Below are 18,031 nucleotides of genomic sequence, written 5' to 3'. Positions count from 1 at the left end.
TAGTTGGAGAATGCATTTAGGGTAGTTGGAGAATGCATTTAGGGTAGTTGGAGAATGCATTTAGGGTAGTTGGAGAATGCATTTTGTGCCAGGGTAGTTGGAGAATGCATTTAGTGCCAGGGAAGTTGGAGAATGCATTTAGGGTAGTTGGAGAATGCATTTAGGGTAGTTGGAGATTGCATTTAGGGTAGTTGGAGAATGCATTTAGGGTAGTTGGAGAATGCATTTTGGGTAGTTGGAGAATGCATTTTGTGCCAGGGTAGTTGGAGAATGCATTTAGGGTAGTTGGAGAATGCATTTTGTGCCAGGGTAGTTGGAGAATGCATTTTGTGCCAGGGTAGTTGGAGAATGCATTTAGGGTAGTTGGAGAATGCATTTAGGGTAGTTTGGAGAATGCATTTTGTGCCAGGGCAGTTGGAGAATGCATTTAGGGTAGTTGGAGAATGCATTTAGGGTAGTTGGAGAATGCATTTAGGGTAGTTGGAGAATGCATTTAGGGTAGTTGGAGAATGCATTTAGGGTAGTTGGAGAAATGCATTTTGTGCCAGGGTAGTTGGAGAATGCATTTTGTGCCAGGTAGTTGAGAATGCATTTAGGGTTGAGAATGCATTTTGTGGCCAGGGTAGTTTGGAGAATGCATTTTGTGCCAGGGTAGTTGGAGAATGCATTTTGTGCCAGGGTAGTTGGAGAATGCATTTTGTGCCAGGGTAGTTGGAGAATGCATTTAGGGTAGTTGGAGATTGCATTTAGGGTAGTTGGAGAATGCATTTAGGGTAGTTGGAGAATGCATTTAGGGTAGTTGGAGAATGCATTTAGGGTAGTTGGAGAATGCATTTAGGGTAGGTGGAGAATGCGTTTTGTGCCAGGGTAGTTGGAGAATGCATTTTGTGCCGGGGTAGTTGGATAATGCATTTTGTGCCGGGGCAGTTGGATAATGCATTTTGTGCCGGGGCAGTTGGGAGAATGCATTTAGGGTAGTTGGAGAATGCATTTAGGGTAGGTTGGAGAATGCATTTAGGGTAGTTGGAGAATGCATTTAGGGTAGTTGGAGAATGCATTTAGGGTAGTTGGAGAATGCATTTAGGGTAGTTGGAGAATGCATTTAGGGTAGTTGGAGAATGCATTTAGGGTAGTTGGAGAATGCATTTAGGGTAGTTGGAGAATGTATTTAGGGTAGTTGGAGAATGCATTTAGGGTAGTTGGAGAATGCATTTAGGGTAGTTGGAGAATGCATTTTGTGCCAGGGTAGTTGGAGAATGCATTTTGTGCAGGGTAATTGGAGAATGCATTTAGGGTAGTTGGAGAATGCATTTAGGGTAGTTGGAGAATGCATTTAGGGTAGTTGGAGAATGCATTTAGGGTAGTTGGAGAATGCATTTAGGGTAGTTGGAGAATGCATTTAGGGTAGTTGGAGAATGCATTTAGGGTAGTTGGAGAATGCATTAGGGTAGTTGGAGAATGCATTTAGGGTAGTTGGAGAATGCATTTAGGGTAGTTGGAGAATGCATTTGGGGTAGTTGGAGAATGCATTTAGGGTAGTTGGAGAATGCATTTTGTGCCAGGGTAGTTGGAGAATGCATTTTGTGCCAGGGTAGTTGGAGAATGCATTTTGTGCCAGGGTAGTTGGAGAATGCATTTTGTGCCAGAGTAGTTGGAGAATGCATTTTGTGCCAGAGTAGTTGGAGAATGCATTTTGTGCCAGGGGTAGTTGGAGAATGCATTTTGTGCCAGGGTAGTTGGAGAATGCATTTTGTGCCAGGGTAGTTGGAGAATGCATTTTGTGCCAGGGTAGTTGGAGAATGCATTTTGTGCCAGGGTAGTTGGAGAATGCATTTAGGGTAGTTGGAGAATGCATTTAGGGTAGTTGGAAAATGCATTTAGGGTAGTTGGAAAATGCATTTAGGGTAGTTGGAGAATGCATTTAGGGTAGTTGGAGAATGCATTTAGGGTAGTTGGAGACTGCATTTTGTGCCAGGGTAGTTGGAGAATGCATTTTGTGCCAGGGTAGTTGGAGAATGCATTTAGGGTAGTTGGAGAATGCATTTAGGGTAGTTTGGAGAATGCATTTAGGGTAGTTGGAGATTGCATTTAGGGTAGTTGGAGAATGCATTTAGGGTAGTTGGAGAATGCATTTTGTGCCAGGGTAGTTGGAGAATGCATTTTGTGCCAGGGTAGTTGGAGAATGCATTTTGTGCCAGGGTAGTTGGAGAATGCATTTTGTGCCAGGGTAGTTGGAGAATGCATTTAGGGTAGTTGGAGAATGCATTTAGGGTAGTTGGAGAATGCATTTAGGGTAGTTGGAGAATGCATTTTGTGCCAGGGTAGTTGGCGAATGCATTTTGTGCCAGGGTAGTTGGCGAATGCATTTTGTGCCAGGGTAGTTGGCGAATGCATTTTGTGCCAGGGTAGTTGGAGAATGCATTTAGGGTAGTTGGAGAATGCATTTAGGGTAGTTGGAGAATGCATTTAGTGCCAGAGTAGTTGGAGAATGCATTTTGTGCCAGGGTAGTTGGAGAATGCATTTAGTGCCAGAGTAGTTGGAGAATGCATTTTGTGCCAGGGTAGTTGGAGAATGCATTTAGTGCCAGAGTAGTTGGAGAATGCATTTTGTGCCAGAGTAGTTGGAGAATGCATTTTGTGTCAGGGTAGTTGGAGAATGCATTTAGTGCTAGGGTAGTTGGAGAATGCATTTAGTGCCAGGGTAGTTGGAGAATGCATTTTGTGCCAGGGTAGTTGGAGAATGCATTTTGGGTAGTTGGAGAATGCATTTTGGGTAGTTGGAGAATGCATTTAGGGTAGTTGGAGAATGCATTTAGGGTAGTTGGAGAATGCATTTAGGGTAGTTGGAGAATGCATTTAGTTGGAGAATGCATTTTGTGCCAGGGTAGTTGGAGAATGCATTTAGGGTAGTTGGAGAATGCATTTAGGGTAGTTGGAGAATGCATTTAGGGTAGTTGGAGAATGCATTTTGTGCCAGGTAGTTGGCGAATGCATTTTGTGCCAGGGTAGTTTGGCGAATGCATTTTGTGCCAGGGTAGTTGGCGAATGCATTTTGTGCCAGGGTAGTTGGAGGAATGCATTTAGGGTAGTTGGAGAATGCATTTAGGGTAGTTGGAGAATGCATTTAGGGTAGTTGGAGAATGCATTTAGTGCCAGAGTAGTTGGAGAATGCATTTTGTGCCAGGGTAGTTGGAGAATGCATTTAGTGCCAGAGTAGTTGGAGAATGCATTTTGTGCCAGGGTAGTTGGAGATGCATTTAGTGCCAGAGTAGTTGGAGAATGCATTTTGTGCCAGAGTAGTTGGAGAATGCATTTTGTGTCAGGGTTAGTTGGAGAATGCATTTAGTGCAAGGGTAGTTGGAGAATGCATTTAGTGCCAGGGTAGTTGGAGAATGCATTTTGTGCCAGGGTAGTTGGAGAATGCATTTTGGGTAGTTGGAGAATGCATTTAGGGTAGTTGGAGAATGCATTTTGGGTAGTTGGAGAATGCATTTTAGGGTAGTTGGAGAATGCATTTAGGGTAGTTGGAGAATGCATTTAGGGTAGTTGGAGAATGCATTTAGGGGTAGTTGGAGAATGCATTTAGGGTAGTTGGAGAATGCATTTAGGGTAGTTGGAGAATGCATTTTGTGCCAGGGTAGTTGGAGAATGCATTTTGTGCCAGGGTAGTTGGAGAATGCATTTAGGGTAGTTGGAGAATGCATTTAGGGTAGTTGGAGAATGCATTAGGGTAGTTGGAGAATGCATTTAGGGTAGTTGGAGAATGCATTTAGGGTAGTTGGAGAATGCATTTAGGGTAGTTGGAGAATGCATTTAGGGTAGTTGGAGAATGCATTTAGGGTAGTTGGAGAATGCATTTAGGGTAGTTGGAGAATGCATTTAGGGTAGTTGGGAGAATGCATTTAGGGTAGTTGGAGAATGCATTTAGGGTAGTTGGAGAATGCATTTGTGCCAGGGTTAGTTGGAGAATGCATTTTGTGCCAGGGTAGTTGGATAATGCATTTGTGCCAGAGTAGTTGGAGAATGCATTTTGTGCAGGGTAGTTGGAGAATGCATTTTGCGCCAGAGTAGTTTGGAGAATGCATTTTGTGCCAGGGTAGTTGGAGAATGCATTTTGTGCCAGGGTAGTTGGAGAATGCATTTTGTGCCAGGGTAGTTGGAGACTGCATTTTGTGCCAGGGTAGTTGGAGAATGCATTTTGTGCCAGGGTAGTTGGAGAATGCATTTAGGGTAGTTGGAGAATGCATTTAGGGTAGTTGGAAAATGCATTTAGGGTAGTTGGAGAATGCATTTAGGGTAGTTGGAGAATGCATTTAGGGTAGTTGGAGAATGCATTTTGTGCCGGGTAGTTGGAGAATGCATTTTGTGCCAGGGTAGTTGGAGAATGCATTTAGGGTAGTTGGAGAATGCATTTAGGGTAGTTGGAGAATGCATTTAGGGTAGTTGGAGATTGCATTTAGGGTAGTTGGAGATTGCATTTAGGGTAGTTGGAGAATGCATTTAGGGTAGTTGGAGAATGCATTTTGTGCCAGGGTAGTTGGAGAATGCATTTTGTGCCAGGGTAGTTGGAGAATGCATTTTGTGCCAGGGTAGTTGGAGAATGCATTTAGGGTAGTTGGAGAATGCATTTAGGGTAGTTGGGAGAATGCATTTAGGGTAGTTGGAGAATGCATTTTGTGCCAGGGTAGTTGGCGAATGCATTTTGTGCCAGGGTAGTTGGAGAATGCATTTAGGGTAGTTGGAGAATGCATTTAGGGTAGTTGGAGAATGCATTTAGGGTAGTTGGAGAATGCATTTAGGGTAGTTGGAGAATGCATTTTGTGCCAGGGTAGTTGGAGAATGCATTTAGTGCCAGAGTAGTTGGAGAATGCAATTTAGTGCCAGAGTAGTTGGAGAATGCATTTTGTGCCAGAGTAGTTGGAGAATGCATTTTGTGCCAGGGTAGTTGGAGAATGCATTATTAGTGCCAGGGTAGTTGGAGAATGCAATTTAGTGCCAGGGTAGTTGGAGAATGCATTTTGTGCCAGGGTAGTTGGAGAATGCATTTTGTGCCAGGGTAGTTGGAGAATGCATTTTGTGCCAGGGTAGTTGGAGAATGCATTTTGTGCCAGGTGTAGTTGGAGAATGCATTTTGGGGTAGTTGGAGAAATGGCATTTTGGGTAGTTGAGAATGCATTTTGGGTAGTTGGAGAATGCATTTTGGGTAGTTGGAGGAATGCATTTTGGGTAGTTGGAGAATGCATTTAGGGGTAGTTGGAGAATGCATTTTGTGCCAGGGTAGTTGGAGAATGCATTTAGGGTAGTTGGAGAATGCATTTGGGTAGTTGGAGAATGCAATTTTGTGCCAGGGTAGTTGGGAGAATGCATTTAGGGTAGTTGGAGAATGCATTTAGGGTAGTTGTAGAATGCCTTTGGGTAGTTGGAGAATGCATTTGTGCAGGTAGTTTGGAGTAATGCATTTAGGGTAGTTGGAGAATGCATTTTGTGCCAGGGTAGTTGGAGAATGCATTTAGGGTAGTTGGAGAATTTGCATTTAGGGTAGTTGGAGAATGCATTTAGGGTAGTTGGAGAATGCATTTTGTGCCAGGGTAGTTGGAGAATGCATTTGTGCCAGGGTAGTTGGAGAATGCATTTTGTGCCAGGGTAGTTGGAGAATGCATTTAGGGTAGTTGGAAAATGCATTTTGTGCCAGGGTAGTTGCGTGGTCTTTTTTTTCCCTCTGAATGTCGTTCTGTTTTTTTTCATTCCATCCTCACAGATCAGCATCTTTATGACCCACCTGTCCAACTACGGGAACGACCGTCTGGGTCTGTACACCTTTAGGAACCTGGTTGAAGTTCCTCCAGACATGGACCAACCTGCGGCTGCGACCCCTGGCGCCTGTGCAGCTGGCCCAGCGCTACTTCCAGATCTTCCCCGAGGAGAGGGACCCCATCTGGCAGGTGTGTGTGTGTTTGTGTGAGAGGCCATGAGAGCTGTGGGGTCACTGGGTGTTTGGACCTCGGGAACTATCATAAACCAGGCTGTCATTTAAGAGAAGGCTAGATCGAAGAGATGTGCCTTCTGACTCCATTGCGTCATAACAGTGCAATCTTATTTGGTAGGTACAGCTTAGGAGATGCTGGCTCTTTGAACTGTGGTCTTGTGGTTGCTCCTGCTTCCACAGTACACTCTCTGACACCGTTTCCCAATCAACGCAGAGAGACAGACAGGTTTTCCTTCCCCGAAGAGGTCCAAGTGCCATCTTGGCAGTTGCTCACACTGACTGTAAATATTGAGTTCTCACCAAAGTGGAGAGGTTAATGTGTACCGGCCGGCTCCCTTTGAAGTTTGGAGCAAACTTGTGCCTGCCTGGGTCCATAGGCTTCTTCATCACAGCACCGTGTTTAAGTGTCCTGGGATTAATGTGATATCCTGGTCACCTCATTACCCATCAGGCAGATGTCAGTGGGGACTGAAGGGAAGGAGGCAGGTAGATTGAAGGCAGTTGGCGTCCCGCTTGACATGCAGATTGACCCCGAGGCACATGAAGATGCTCGCCTCGCAGGGCGGCTCTGAACTATTTTCCACACAGATCCACTGAAGGCTACTTACCGCTCAGGAAGACCAATGAAAGGCAGCCTGCCTGATACTGACTACGGGTTTCCTCTCCCAAGTCCTTTCTTGGACACGCGTAATTGATCAAGGGGTGAATCAGTAACCAAAGGTTTGAGTCCGCTCCCTCAAACCTCTGTTGGACTAGACTGGTTGGGTTCATTTGAGCGGAATTAAAAGCTACATGTCCTCTGATAGGCATCGGTTGGTCCCACAGGGTGGGATACGGTTGCCCTGTAACCATTGTGCGCATGTTTGTACACCCCCTCACTGCTTCTTGGTTGGCTTTAATCACCCTGGCTAGGTCAGTGGTGGACTTTAATTACAAACAGACTGCCGCTAGATATGATACTGGAGCCTGACGAGAGAGAGAGAGAGGGAGAGTGTGTGTGTGTGTGTGTGTGTGTGTGTGAAGTCACATCCATGGCAACTTATCTGAGGCAACCCTTACCGTTTACTGAACTGAACTTCCAGGTGAACTAAACTCTGTCACTACAGGACCCCTGTGAGGACCAAAGGCACAAAGACATTGGTTCCAAAGAGAAGACGTGCGACCGATTCCCGAAGTTGCTCATCATTGGACCACAGAAGACAGGTGAGCAGTAAACAACGGATATTGTTTTTGTACAATATGATATCTCATGAGGCACTGCATCGCAGTGCTTGAGGCGTCACTACGGACACTACAGGTTCGATCCCGGGTTGTGTTACAAACCGGCCGTGACCGGCGAAGTCCCCATAGAGCGGCACAAAATTGACCCACCGTCGTCCCAGGTTATAGGATGGTTTGTCTGGGGGGGGGGCTTTACTTGGCTCTTCGCGCTCTTGCGTCTCTTGTGGCGGGCCGGCGCCTGCAGGCTGACTTCGATTTGTCAGTTGAACTGCGTTTCCTCAGACACGTTGGTGCGGCTGGCTTCCAGGTTAAGCTGGCGGGTGTTAAGCAAGCCACAGTTTTGGCGGGCTCATGGATATATGATTTGAAGGCGGCAACGTTTACCATGCACTTAGGTTTTTCAACCATCACAAATGTCCTTGTTAACAAAATCATAGTTTTGGCACAGTCAGTTAAGGACATCTACTTTGTGCATGACACAGTAATTTTATGAACAATTGGCTTTACAGACAGATTATTTCACTTATAATTCACGGTATCACAATTCCCGTGGGTCAGAAGTTTACATACACTAAGTTGAATGCCTTTAACCAGCTAGGAAAACTTCCAGAAAATTATGTGATGGCTTTATAAGCTTCTGATAGGCTAATTGACATCATTTGAGTCAATTGAGGTGTACCTGTGGATGTATTTCAAGGCATACCTTCAAACTCAGTGCCTCTTTGCTTGACATCATGGGGAAAATTAAAAGAAATCAGCCAAGACCTCAGAAAACTGCAAGTCTGGTTCATCCTTGGAGCTATTTCCAAACACCTGAAGGTACTATATCTATATCCACAGTAAAAACGAGTCGCTATATCGACATAATCTGAAAGGCTGCTCAGCTACGGTTTGCAAACTACGGTTTGCAACTGCACATGGGGACAAAGCTTGTCCTTTTTGGAGAAATGTTCTCTGGTTGATGAAACACAAATAGAACTGTTTGGCCATAATGACCATTGTTGTGTTTGGCAGGAAGAAAAAAAAGGGGTGGGGGGGGGGGCTTTGCAACCTGAAGAACACCCATCCCAACCGTGAAGCACGGGGTGGCAGCATTCATGTGTGGGGGTGCCTTTGCTGCAGGTAGGACTAGTGCACTTCACAAAATAGATGGCTCAATGAGGAAGGGAAATTATGTGGATATATTGAAGCACCATCTCAAAACATCAATTCAGGAAGTTAACCCCTTGCGACGAGCAATCCCGGATCCGGGATCGTAATCATAGCCTCAAACGCATTAGCATAAAGCAAGCGGACATAAATACCAACCTATAAACGTTTCCTATTCATGAAATCTCAATGAAATGAAATAAAATATATTCAAACACAAGCTAGCCTTTTGTTAACAACACTGTCATCTCAGATTTAAAAAAATACTGCGTTACAGCCAACGCTAGACAAGCATTTGTAATTTATCATGGCATAATGCTATGCTAGCTCTGCTGGTAGCAGGCAACATTTTCACGAAAATAAGAAAGCAACCAAATTAATCATTTTTACTCTCAGACCCCACAGCCTAATCTGTTTTTATTGAAAAGATTAACATTGTCATTTTACAGCAGTCTCAGGAGGGCTATCGCTTCCTTAGGACAATCTTTAAAGAGTTTAATTGGCTACGCAGCTAAACCCCTGAAATTCCCATTTAGTGGGAAGCAGTCAAGGTTACAATAAAACCCAATGGCTGACTGCTTGACTGCCTCTGTGGTGATCCCTATAAATTAAAATAAAGTGTGTGGACACTCTGTAATGACTGCCCAGATGCAATTATCCATCCCTTCTCTCCTTGCTGTCAATAAACAGAGGTTCAAGGCTGTTCCATGCCAGGTAGAGAAGCGCTTGTCCTTCTGGTGCAGTGGATCTAGTACAGTTAGCCATACCTAGTGGTGTGGTAGAGTAGACTATCTGAGACACAGTACATTATCTATAACCCCCAGCTGCACCTGGAACGAGCTCAGGTCATGTCTCTGGATGTACAGGTAACTGCCAAAATAAAGGAAACACTTGAGTAAATGGGGGATACAAAGTATATTGAAAGCAGGGTGATTCCACACAGGTGTGGTTCCTGAGTTAATTAAGCAACTAACATCCAATCATGGCTTAAGGTCATGTATAAACATGCCCAGTTGCACATTATTGCGGCTACCATGACTAGAATAGAATAGATCTTTGCAGTTTTGGAAACGTCAGTGTTTTCTTTCCAAAGCTGTCAATTATATGCATAGTCGAGCATCTTTTCGTGACAAAATATCTTGTTAAAACGGGAACGTTTTTCATCCAAAAATTAAAATAGCCCCCCCTAACACCAAGAGGTTTTAAAGCTTGGTCGTAAATGGTTCTTCCAAATTGTCCAGATGTACAATGAACCCAATCATACTTCCAAAGTTGTGGCAAAATGGCTTATATTTGTTGGCAGAACTGAAAAAGCGTGCTCGAGCAAGGAGGCCTACAAACCTGACTCAGTTACACCAGCTCTGTCAGGAGGAATGGGCCAAAATTCACTCAACTTATTGTGGGAAGCTTGTGGAAGGCTGCCCATAACGTTTGACCCAAGTTAAACCATTTAAATGCAATGTTACCAAATACTAATTGAGTGTATGTAAACATCTGACCCACTGGGAATGTGATGAAAGAAATAAAAGCTGAAAGAAATCATTCCTCTACTCTTATGCTGACATTTCACATTCTTAAAATATAGTGATGATCTTAACTGACCTAAGGCAGGGAATTTTTACTAGGATGAAATGTCAGGAATGGTGAAAAACTGAGTTTACATGTATTTGGCTAAAGTGTAAACTTCTGACTTTGTGTGTGTGTGTGTGTGTGTGTGTGTGTGTGTGTGTGTATGCGCGTGTTGTGTGTGTGGTGTGTGTGTGTGTATTATTTATTTTTGTATATATTTTTTATATATGTATGTTTATGTATATACACATACTACCAATCAAACGTTTAGACACACCTACTCATTCAAGGTTTAAAAAATATTTTTACAATTTACTTCATTGTAGAGTAATAGTGGAGATATCAAAACTATGAAATAGCACATATGGAATCATGTAGTAACCAAAAAAGTGTTAAACAAATCCAAAGATATTTGAGATTCTTCAATGTAGCCACGCTTTCCATTGATGAAAGCTTTGCACACTCTAGGCATTCTCTCAACCAGCTTCATGAGGTGAGGTAGTCACCTGGAATGCATTTCAATTCAAATGTGTGCCTTGTTAAAAGGTCATTTTGTTTCATTTCTTTCCTTATAATGCGTTTGAGCCAATCAGTTGTGTTGTGACAAGGTAGGGGTGGTATACAGAAGATGGCCCTATTTGGTAAAGACCAAGTCCATATTATGGCATGAACAGCTCAAATAAGCAAAGTGAAATGACAGTCCATCATTACTGGAAGACATTAAGGTCAGTCAATGTGGAAAACTTCAAGAACTTTGAAAGTTTCTTCAAGTGCAGTCGCAAAAACCATTATGTGCTATGATGAAACTGGCTCTCATGAGTACTAAAACAGAAAAGGGAGACCCAGAGTACTTCTGCTGCAGAGGACAAGTCCATAAGAGTTACCAGCCTCAGCAATAGCAGCCCAAATAAATTCTTCAGAGTTCAAGTAACAGACACATCTCAACATCAACTGTTCAGAGGAGACTGTTTGAATCATGCCTTCACCTTCTTTGGTCTGGAGTCCAAATTGATATTTTTAGTTCCAACCGTCGTGTCTTTTGTGAGACGCAGAGTAGTTGAACGGATGATCTCAGCTGGTGTGATTCCCACCGTGAAGCATGGAGTGGAAGGTGCTACGGTGTGGGGTGCTTTGCTGGTGACACTGTCAGTGATTTATTTGGATTTCAAGGCACACTTAACCAGCATGGCTACCACAGCATTCTGCAGCGATACGCCATCCCATCTGGTTTGCCCAGGGCTGGGGTGTTTGTTACCAGCCACCAGCATGGCATTGTTTGTTAATTAGAAACAGCTGCAAAGTTTCCAAAGTTATTGGCCACCTCCACTTTTTTTATACCATTTAAAAATGATCCAAATCCATTGGAGAAAGAAAATAAATGTTTACTTATTTTTTAGCTAGTCTGTGTTATAAATATATATCTGGTCGTTTATAATTGTTTAATTGCGTGATAGGATGGCATTTTGCAAAACCCGCTTGCCCCGTCCCCCCAAGAAGAATGGATTTGACCAGTAAAAGTCACTACATGCTCCAGATAAGGTTAGCAATATGGCTGGCTAGCTTTCTAGATAAGGTAACATGCTAGCTAGCTACACTGACAGCTGTCAGTGCCCTATTTGTGGATTTTTGTCAACGCCACGTTGAAATTCCATCTCCCAATTTGTGAATATGTATAAGAAGCTTCATCATCATCCCCCAGAGGTGAGCGGAATGCACATTTAGGTTCCATGACAGGAAATTACATTGAAATAGTGGCAGCAATTTCCTCTGGGGTAGTCTTTTAACATTCAGGTAACTTTCAAAATAAATTAAACACCAACATAGTGTCTTAATAGGGCGTTGGGCCACCACGAGCCGCCTGAACAACTTCAATGCACCGTGCATAGATTCTACAAGTGTCTGGAACTCTATTGGAGGGATGCGACACCATTCTTCCGCAGAAATTCCATCACTTGGTGTTTAGTTGATGGGTGGTGGAAAACACCGTCTCAGGCGCCGCTCCAGAATCTTCCATAATTGTTCAATTAGGTTAAGATCTGGTGACTGAGAAACAAACACTTAAACCCCCTATACTCCTTTGAGACCCCTCTTTCAAAGTCACTGAGATCTTCTATTCTAGCCATGGTAGCCAAAATAATGGGCAACTGGGCATTTTATACATGATTGGATGTTAATTAAGCAACTACTCAGGAACCACACCTGCGTGGAATCACCTGCTTTCAATATACTTTGTATCCCCATTTACTCAAGTGTTTCCTTTATTTTGGCAGTTACCTGTACATCCAGAGACATGACCTGAGCTCGTTCCAGGTGCAGCTGGGGTTATAGATAATGTACTGTGTCTCAGATAGTCTACTCTACACACACCACTAGGGTATGGCTAACTGTACTAGATCCACTGCACCAGAAGGACAAGCGCTTCTCTACCTGGCATGGACAGCCTTGAACCTCTGTTTATTGACAGCAAGGAGAAGGGATGGATAATTGGCATCTGGGCAGTCATTTACAGAGTGTCACACACTTTTATTTAATTTATAGGTTCACCACAGAGGCAGTCAAGCAGTCAGTCATTGGGTTTTATTGTAACCTTGACTGCTTCCCACTAAATGGAAATTTCAGGTTTAGTGCGTAGCCTAATTAAACTTCTTAAGATGTCCTAAGGGAGCGATAGCCCTCCTGAGACTGCTGTAAAATGACAATGTTAATCTTTTCAATAAAAACGGATTAGGGGGCTGGGTCTGAGAGTAAATTTACACATTTCACCATTGTAATTACCAAACTGCACCAGCATTCACTATAGTCTCATCAGCCATCTTGTCTGTCAACTTTAACATCCACCACTCCTCTTTACCTGGCACTTTATCTCTTACTTAGTTGAGTGTTTTGGGCTCTCAGCCTCTAGGTAGACCTGTTGCTATTTAAAGCTATAGCACATTTCAGATGGGTAGTAAATAGCCCCTTGTAAGAACCAAAATATATCAAAATTTTTGCATTTACCAGGGGTGGAAAAGTGCAGAATTGTCACACTTGAGTAAAAGTAAAGATACCTTAATAGAAAATGACTCAAGTAAAAGTGAAAGTCACCCAGTAAAATATTACTTGAGTAAGACTAAAATGATTTGGTTTTTAATTTAAAAAAATAAAAATTACATTGACGGACAGCGAGGGGCACACTCCAACACTCAGACATAATTTACAAACTAAGCATTTGTTTTTAGTGAGTCCGTCAGATCAGAGGCAGTAGGGATGACCAGGATGTTCTCTTTGATAAGTGCATAAATTGGACCATTTTCCTGTTAAAGTGTAACGAGTACTTTTGGGTGTCAAGGCAAATGTATGGAGTAAAAAGTACATTATTGTCTTTAGGAATGTAGTGAAGTAAAAGTTGTCAAATATAAAAAGTAATTACAGATACCCTCAAATGTCTTAAATAGTCCTTTAAAGTAGTTTTACTTAATACTTTACACCCCTGGCATTTACAATTCCTCAGAAATATTCACCCCCTTGATTTTTTCCCCCACATTTTCTTGAGTTACAGCCTGAATTGAACTTGTATTAAATGGAGATGTTGTGTCACTGATCTAGGCACAATACCCCAAAATGACATCACAATACCCCATAATGACATCACAATACCCCATAATGACATCACAATACCCCATAATGACGTCAAAGTGGATAATGTTTGTAGAACTTTTTGGAAATCAATCAAAATAAATCATCTAAAATCTCTTGAATCGGTAAGTATTCAACCCCTTCATAATTCAGAGTTAAATAAAATTGCTCAACCAATCACACAAGTTGTATTGACCCTGTGTTCAATAATAAGGTTAACCTGCTTTTTAAATGACTAGCTAATCTCTACCCCACATATACAATTATCTGTAAGGTCCCTCAATTGAGTAGTGAGATTCAACCACAAAGACCAAGGAGGTTTTTCAATGCCTCGTAAAGAAATGCACCAATTGGTAGATGGGTATAAAAAAAAAGAGACAATATCCCTTTGAGCATGGTTATTAATTAGGCTTTGGATGGTGTATCAATACCCAGTCACTACTACTAACTCTGTTGCCAAAGAGGAAGAAACCACTCAGGGTTTCCAGTCAATTACAGAGTTTAATGGCTGTGATGGGAGAAAACGGAGGATGGATCAACAACATTGTAGTGAAGCCACAATACTAAGTTAACTGACAAGAGTAAAAAGAGGGAAGCCTGTACAGAATAAAATATTCCAAAACATGCATCCTGTTTGCAACAAGGCACTAAAGTAAAAAATGTGTCATAACTTTTTGTCCTGAATACAAAGGGTTATTTTTGGGAAAATCCCTCCCCCAAAAAACACATCAAGTACCACTCATGTTTTCAAGAATGTTGGTGGCTGCATCATTTTGTGAGGTATGCTTGTTATCGGGCAAAGACTAGGCAAAATCTGAGAGGAAAACGTGGTTCAGTCTGCTTTCTAACAGACACGGGGAGATGAAATCACCTTTCAGCAGGACAATAACCTAAAACACAAGGCCAAATATACACTGGAGTTTCTTACCAAGACGACATTGAATACTAATCACGACATTGAATACTAATCACGACAAGATATATTAGTGTTTAATACATGTAAGCATTGTTCTTTCTCCTTGACATTATAGAGTATTTGTGTAGATCGCTCACCAAAAAATGATCATTAAATATTTTAATCCACATTGTACACAACAACATTTTTTTCAAAACTGAAGTGGTGCGAATACTTTCTGAAGGCACTATGTCTAATATCTAACATATATTTACATTGCCCTAATAGTATCTATATTGGATATTTGTATCAGCAATACTCATGAAAACTGCTGGTCTTTGTGCAGGCACCACAGCCCTGTATCTGTTTCTAGGGATGCATCCTGATTTGACCAGTAACTACCCCAGCAAGGAGACCTTTGAGGAGATCCAATTCTTCAACGGCCACAACTACCACAGAGGCATCGACTGGTACGTGACTTCCCTTGTTCTACTTCATCATTTTCATCATCGCCGCCACTACGGCACTAATTCCTCTTCTCCAAGACATTTCCAACATTCCTGGTTGTGTTTTGGGGCAGCATGTTAGAATGGAAAGAGAAATGGCTAATGTTAACCCGCCATGCTTTTCATACTGTATTAAACCAACTGTTTTGAGACATGTTCCATTAGTATTTTGGGCTTTAGAGGAATGTTTCATCCTTCGAAGGGAGAGGCTTTGGTTCATCTGAGCTCAATCATTGATTAACAGAAAGCAGACCATTGTATTAATGTGTGGTGGGCTCGGTTGTGGAAATTGTCTCTTTCTCTTCTGCGACTGGTTTTTGCCGGTTCAGTCATATGTTTTATCCAGACATTAATCATTTTCATAGTTATTGATGACAAATAAAACTAGGATGTTGCTATTTGTTATATGGACAAGAATGATGTTGTTTATCTTGAATCATTCTGATCCTTTTTGTCAAGCAATTGTTGTTGTTGTACTTTAAATGGTGATAATGAATTGTCTTTTGGTGACTCATGATTCATGTAATCTGGTTCAAACTGCTCTGTCTGTTTGTCCTCGCTGGAACAGGTACATGGAGTACTTTCCCCTACCCTCCAACACCAGCTCAGACTACTACTTTGAGAAGAGCGCCAACTACTTTGACTCGGAGGTGGCTGCACGCCGGGCTGCCGCCCTCCTGCCCAAGGCCAAAATCATCACCATCCTCATCAACCCTGCAGACAGGGCCTACTCATGGTACCAGGTGAGCCTCCCTCCCAGAGAAAAAAAACACTTCCCATCGTTCCATTTCCAACACCAAACTCTATTATAGGGATAGCAATTGGGTGAAATGCTGTGGGTGGCTTGAGGGTAGCTTTATCTCCTTTTCCAGGTCAGCCGCATTGCTGATTTCCCTTGAGCTTGCAAATAAAGTATCTAATATCCTGGTATAGAAATAGGTGATGTACCGGTTTGTAGGAGTGTGAAATGAGTTGGAATGCCCTCTGCAAGGACACAGCACTCTGGAGGAATCTGGCAAGGTGGGCTGACTGTGACGTCATATCTGTCTGTTCTGCCCCAGCACCAACGTGCCCATGGTGACTCAGTCGCCCTGAAGTATACTTTCCATGACTGTCATCATCACTGCTGGCCGCAATGCCCCCATCAAGCTGCGGGTGCTCCAGAACCGCTGTCTGGTACCGGGCTGGTACGCCACCCATCTGGGCCGCTGGCTAAACCACTACCACCTCAGCCAGGTATGTTTGGTCATCTGGGTCCCAGGTGTGCATGCTTATACTTATGTGTGTTTTACAGTGATTGTGCATAAGCATGTGCTTAAATGGAAACCAACGTTTATTCAGTCTGTATATACTATGTGAACGTGGTTAGTACAGTGTGCAGTGCGTTTGTGCGTGTGTGTTGTCGGTGTTGAATTTAAGACCCTCACCTAGTCTAGTCTATCTGACCTACTGTGCTGTTGTGACTGGTTCTTCAGATTCTGGTTCTGGATGGTCAGGTGCTGAGAACGGAGCCTTTTGCTTTGATGGACAAGATCCAGAAGTTCCTTGGGCTGAAACACACTGAACTACCACAAGATCCTAGCGTGAGTGTCTTATTTGGGCTTCGAAACCACTGTAGACCCACTTGCTGGAGCCAACACATGGCAAATGAAGGCTTTTGTTTCCCTAACCGTTGTGGATATAACATTATGCTTATTAATGCATTGAGCTGGCCAACACCCGTGTGGTTGTGCAGGAGCCTATCTTTCCTGTTTAGAGCAGAGGTGCTTGCTTTGTTAACAGCTTTGATGTGATTTTTCAGAATGTTCCCTTCTGGAGGATTACCATCGCTTTGACATGTCTCTGCCAACCTATTCCCTTTCTTCTGCTGCCTCCCCCTGGTCTCCCTCCCCCCCCCCCCATATCTCTGTTTCTGCCTCTGATGCTTGACCACATAATCACTCAGCCATCCTTGTAAACAGCCACATCTGTCAGCCACATCCTCTGTAGACAATGGATATGCTTTGTCCCGCATCTCTCTCTAAACACCAAGAGCCGCAACCATCTGTTCAGGATTGTTTGATTAGGTTGGGAATTTATTTTCATCATTTTTGACTGGCCCTCCTCTGTTTTATGGTTCTGTGTTCCTCTGTTCTAGGTTTTATACAAAAAAAAAAAGGGTTCTGGTGCCAGTTGTTAAGGGGGGAGACCAAATGCTTGGGCAAGAGTAAAGGAGGCGGCGATACCCCGAGATGGACACAGATGTAAGTTACGAACCTTTCCCTCAAGATAAGTGGATTAAATTATTCCACACTTATTTCACTTTGTCACCTTGAAAAGCAAGTATTTTTAGATGTTATAGAAGAAAAAAATATGTATTTCCTACAGTCTGCTTTATCATTGCATGTCTGTGACAGACTCCTTTCAGGCTGGGTTTGGAAAGCCACCAGATCGGGCAGAGTGTTAATGAGCAGACATAGAGTGGAGTTGTGAGGGGGGGCAGGGTGGGCAGTGGGCACAGCTCAGGTCCTTGAAGTTACCTTGACTGTTTTGGCACAGACACCTCGGAGGTAATTAGCTGGGTAATGGCGGGTGATTTTTCTCTCTCTGCTGCAGTCAGAATGGCAGGGCCCATGAGACTCACAACAGAGCTGCAGTGCCGCGCTGACTGAGTTGCTCAGTATCTGGGCAAAAAATCTCTGCACACTAAGTTAACTACAGATCATAGACAATGTAATGTGGTATTGTTCCCTGTGCATAAAAGTTAGATTTTCATGATAACATTTTAATATTTTTATATAATTGAACAACACCTAAATGGGCAATTACTGTATCCAGGGTGGGAACTATAAATTATGTATTGGTCTATTCAAAATGTTCTTGTAACTATATGACCCTATATTTGACTCTCTCTCTCTCTCTCTCTGTCTCTCTGTCTCTCTCTCTCTCTCTCTCTCTCGTCCTGTGGCAGTCTCGCACCTTCCTTAGGGAGCATTACAGGGACCACAACATAGAGCTGTCCAGGCTGCTCTATAAGATGGGCCAGCCTCTGCCCAGCTGGCTCAGGGAGGAGCTAATCCACACCAGGTAGCCTCAGCATGGCCAGGGACA

The 18,031-nt window shown here is 43.0% G+C and overlaps 2 protein-coding genes across 2 annotated transcripts in view; both read left to right on the top strand.

Moving 5' to 3' along the window:
• The window catches only part of LOC109872647 (bifunctional heparan sulfate N-deacetylase/N-sulfotransferase 1), a gene marked incomplete at its 3' end in the record, with an annotated part of 126,967 nt that extends 110,914 nt beyond the window's left edge, over window positions 1-16,053 (top strand). The window contains 6 exon segments of the mRNA XM_031808541.1: window positions 5,759-5,833; window positions 5,835-5,942; window positions 7,093-7,189; window positions 14,782-14,905; window positions 15,510-15,684; window positions 16,003-16,053. Coding sequence (XP_031664401.1) covers window positions 5,759-5,833; window positions 5,835-5,942; window positions 7,093-7,189; window positions 14,782-14,905; window positions 15,510-15,684; window positions 16,003-16,053 — 630 coding nt within the window.
• Window positions 16,054-17,172: 1,119 nt separating this feature from the next.
• LOC116358162 (bifunctional heparan sulfate N-deacetylase/N-sulfotransferase 1-like) overlaps window positions 17,173-18,031 on the top strand; it is a 19,312-nt gene continuing 18,453 nt past the window's right edge. Inside the window, exon 1 of the mRNA XM_031808539.1 lies at window positions 17,173-17,184. Within this exon, the coding sequence (XP_031664399.1) occupies window positions 17,173-17,184 (12 nt within the window). The remainder of the gene's footprint in view (window positions 17,185-18,031) is intronic.

This window comes from Oncorhynchus kisutch, linkage group LG28 (genome assembly GCF_002021735.2).
Source record: "Oncorhynchus kisutch isolate 150728-3 linkage group LG28, Okis_V2, whole genome shotgun sequence".
Lineage (NCBI taxonomy): Eukaryota > Metazoa > Chordata > Actinopteri > Salmoniformes > Salmonidae > Oncorhynchus > Oncorhynchus kisutch.
The sequence above is the reverse complement of the archived record's forward strand: the minus strand, read 5'-3'. Positions and strand labels throughout refer to the sequence as shown.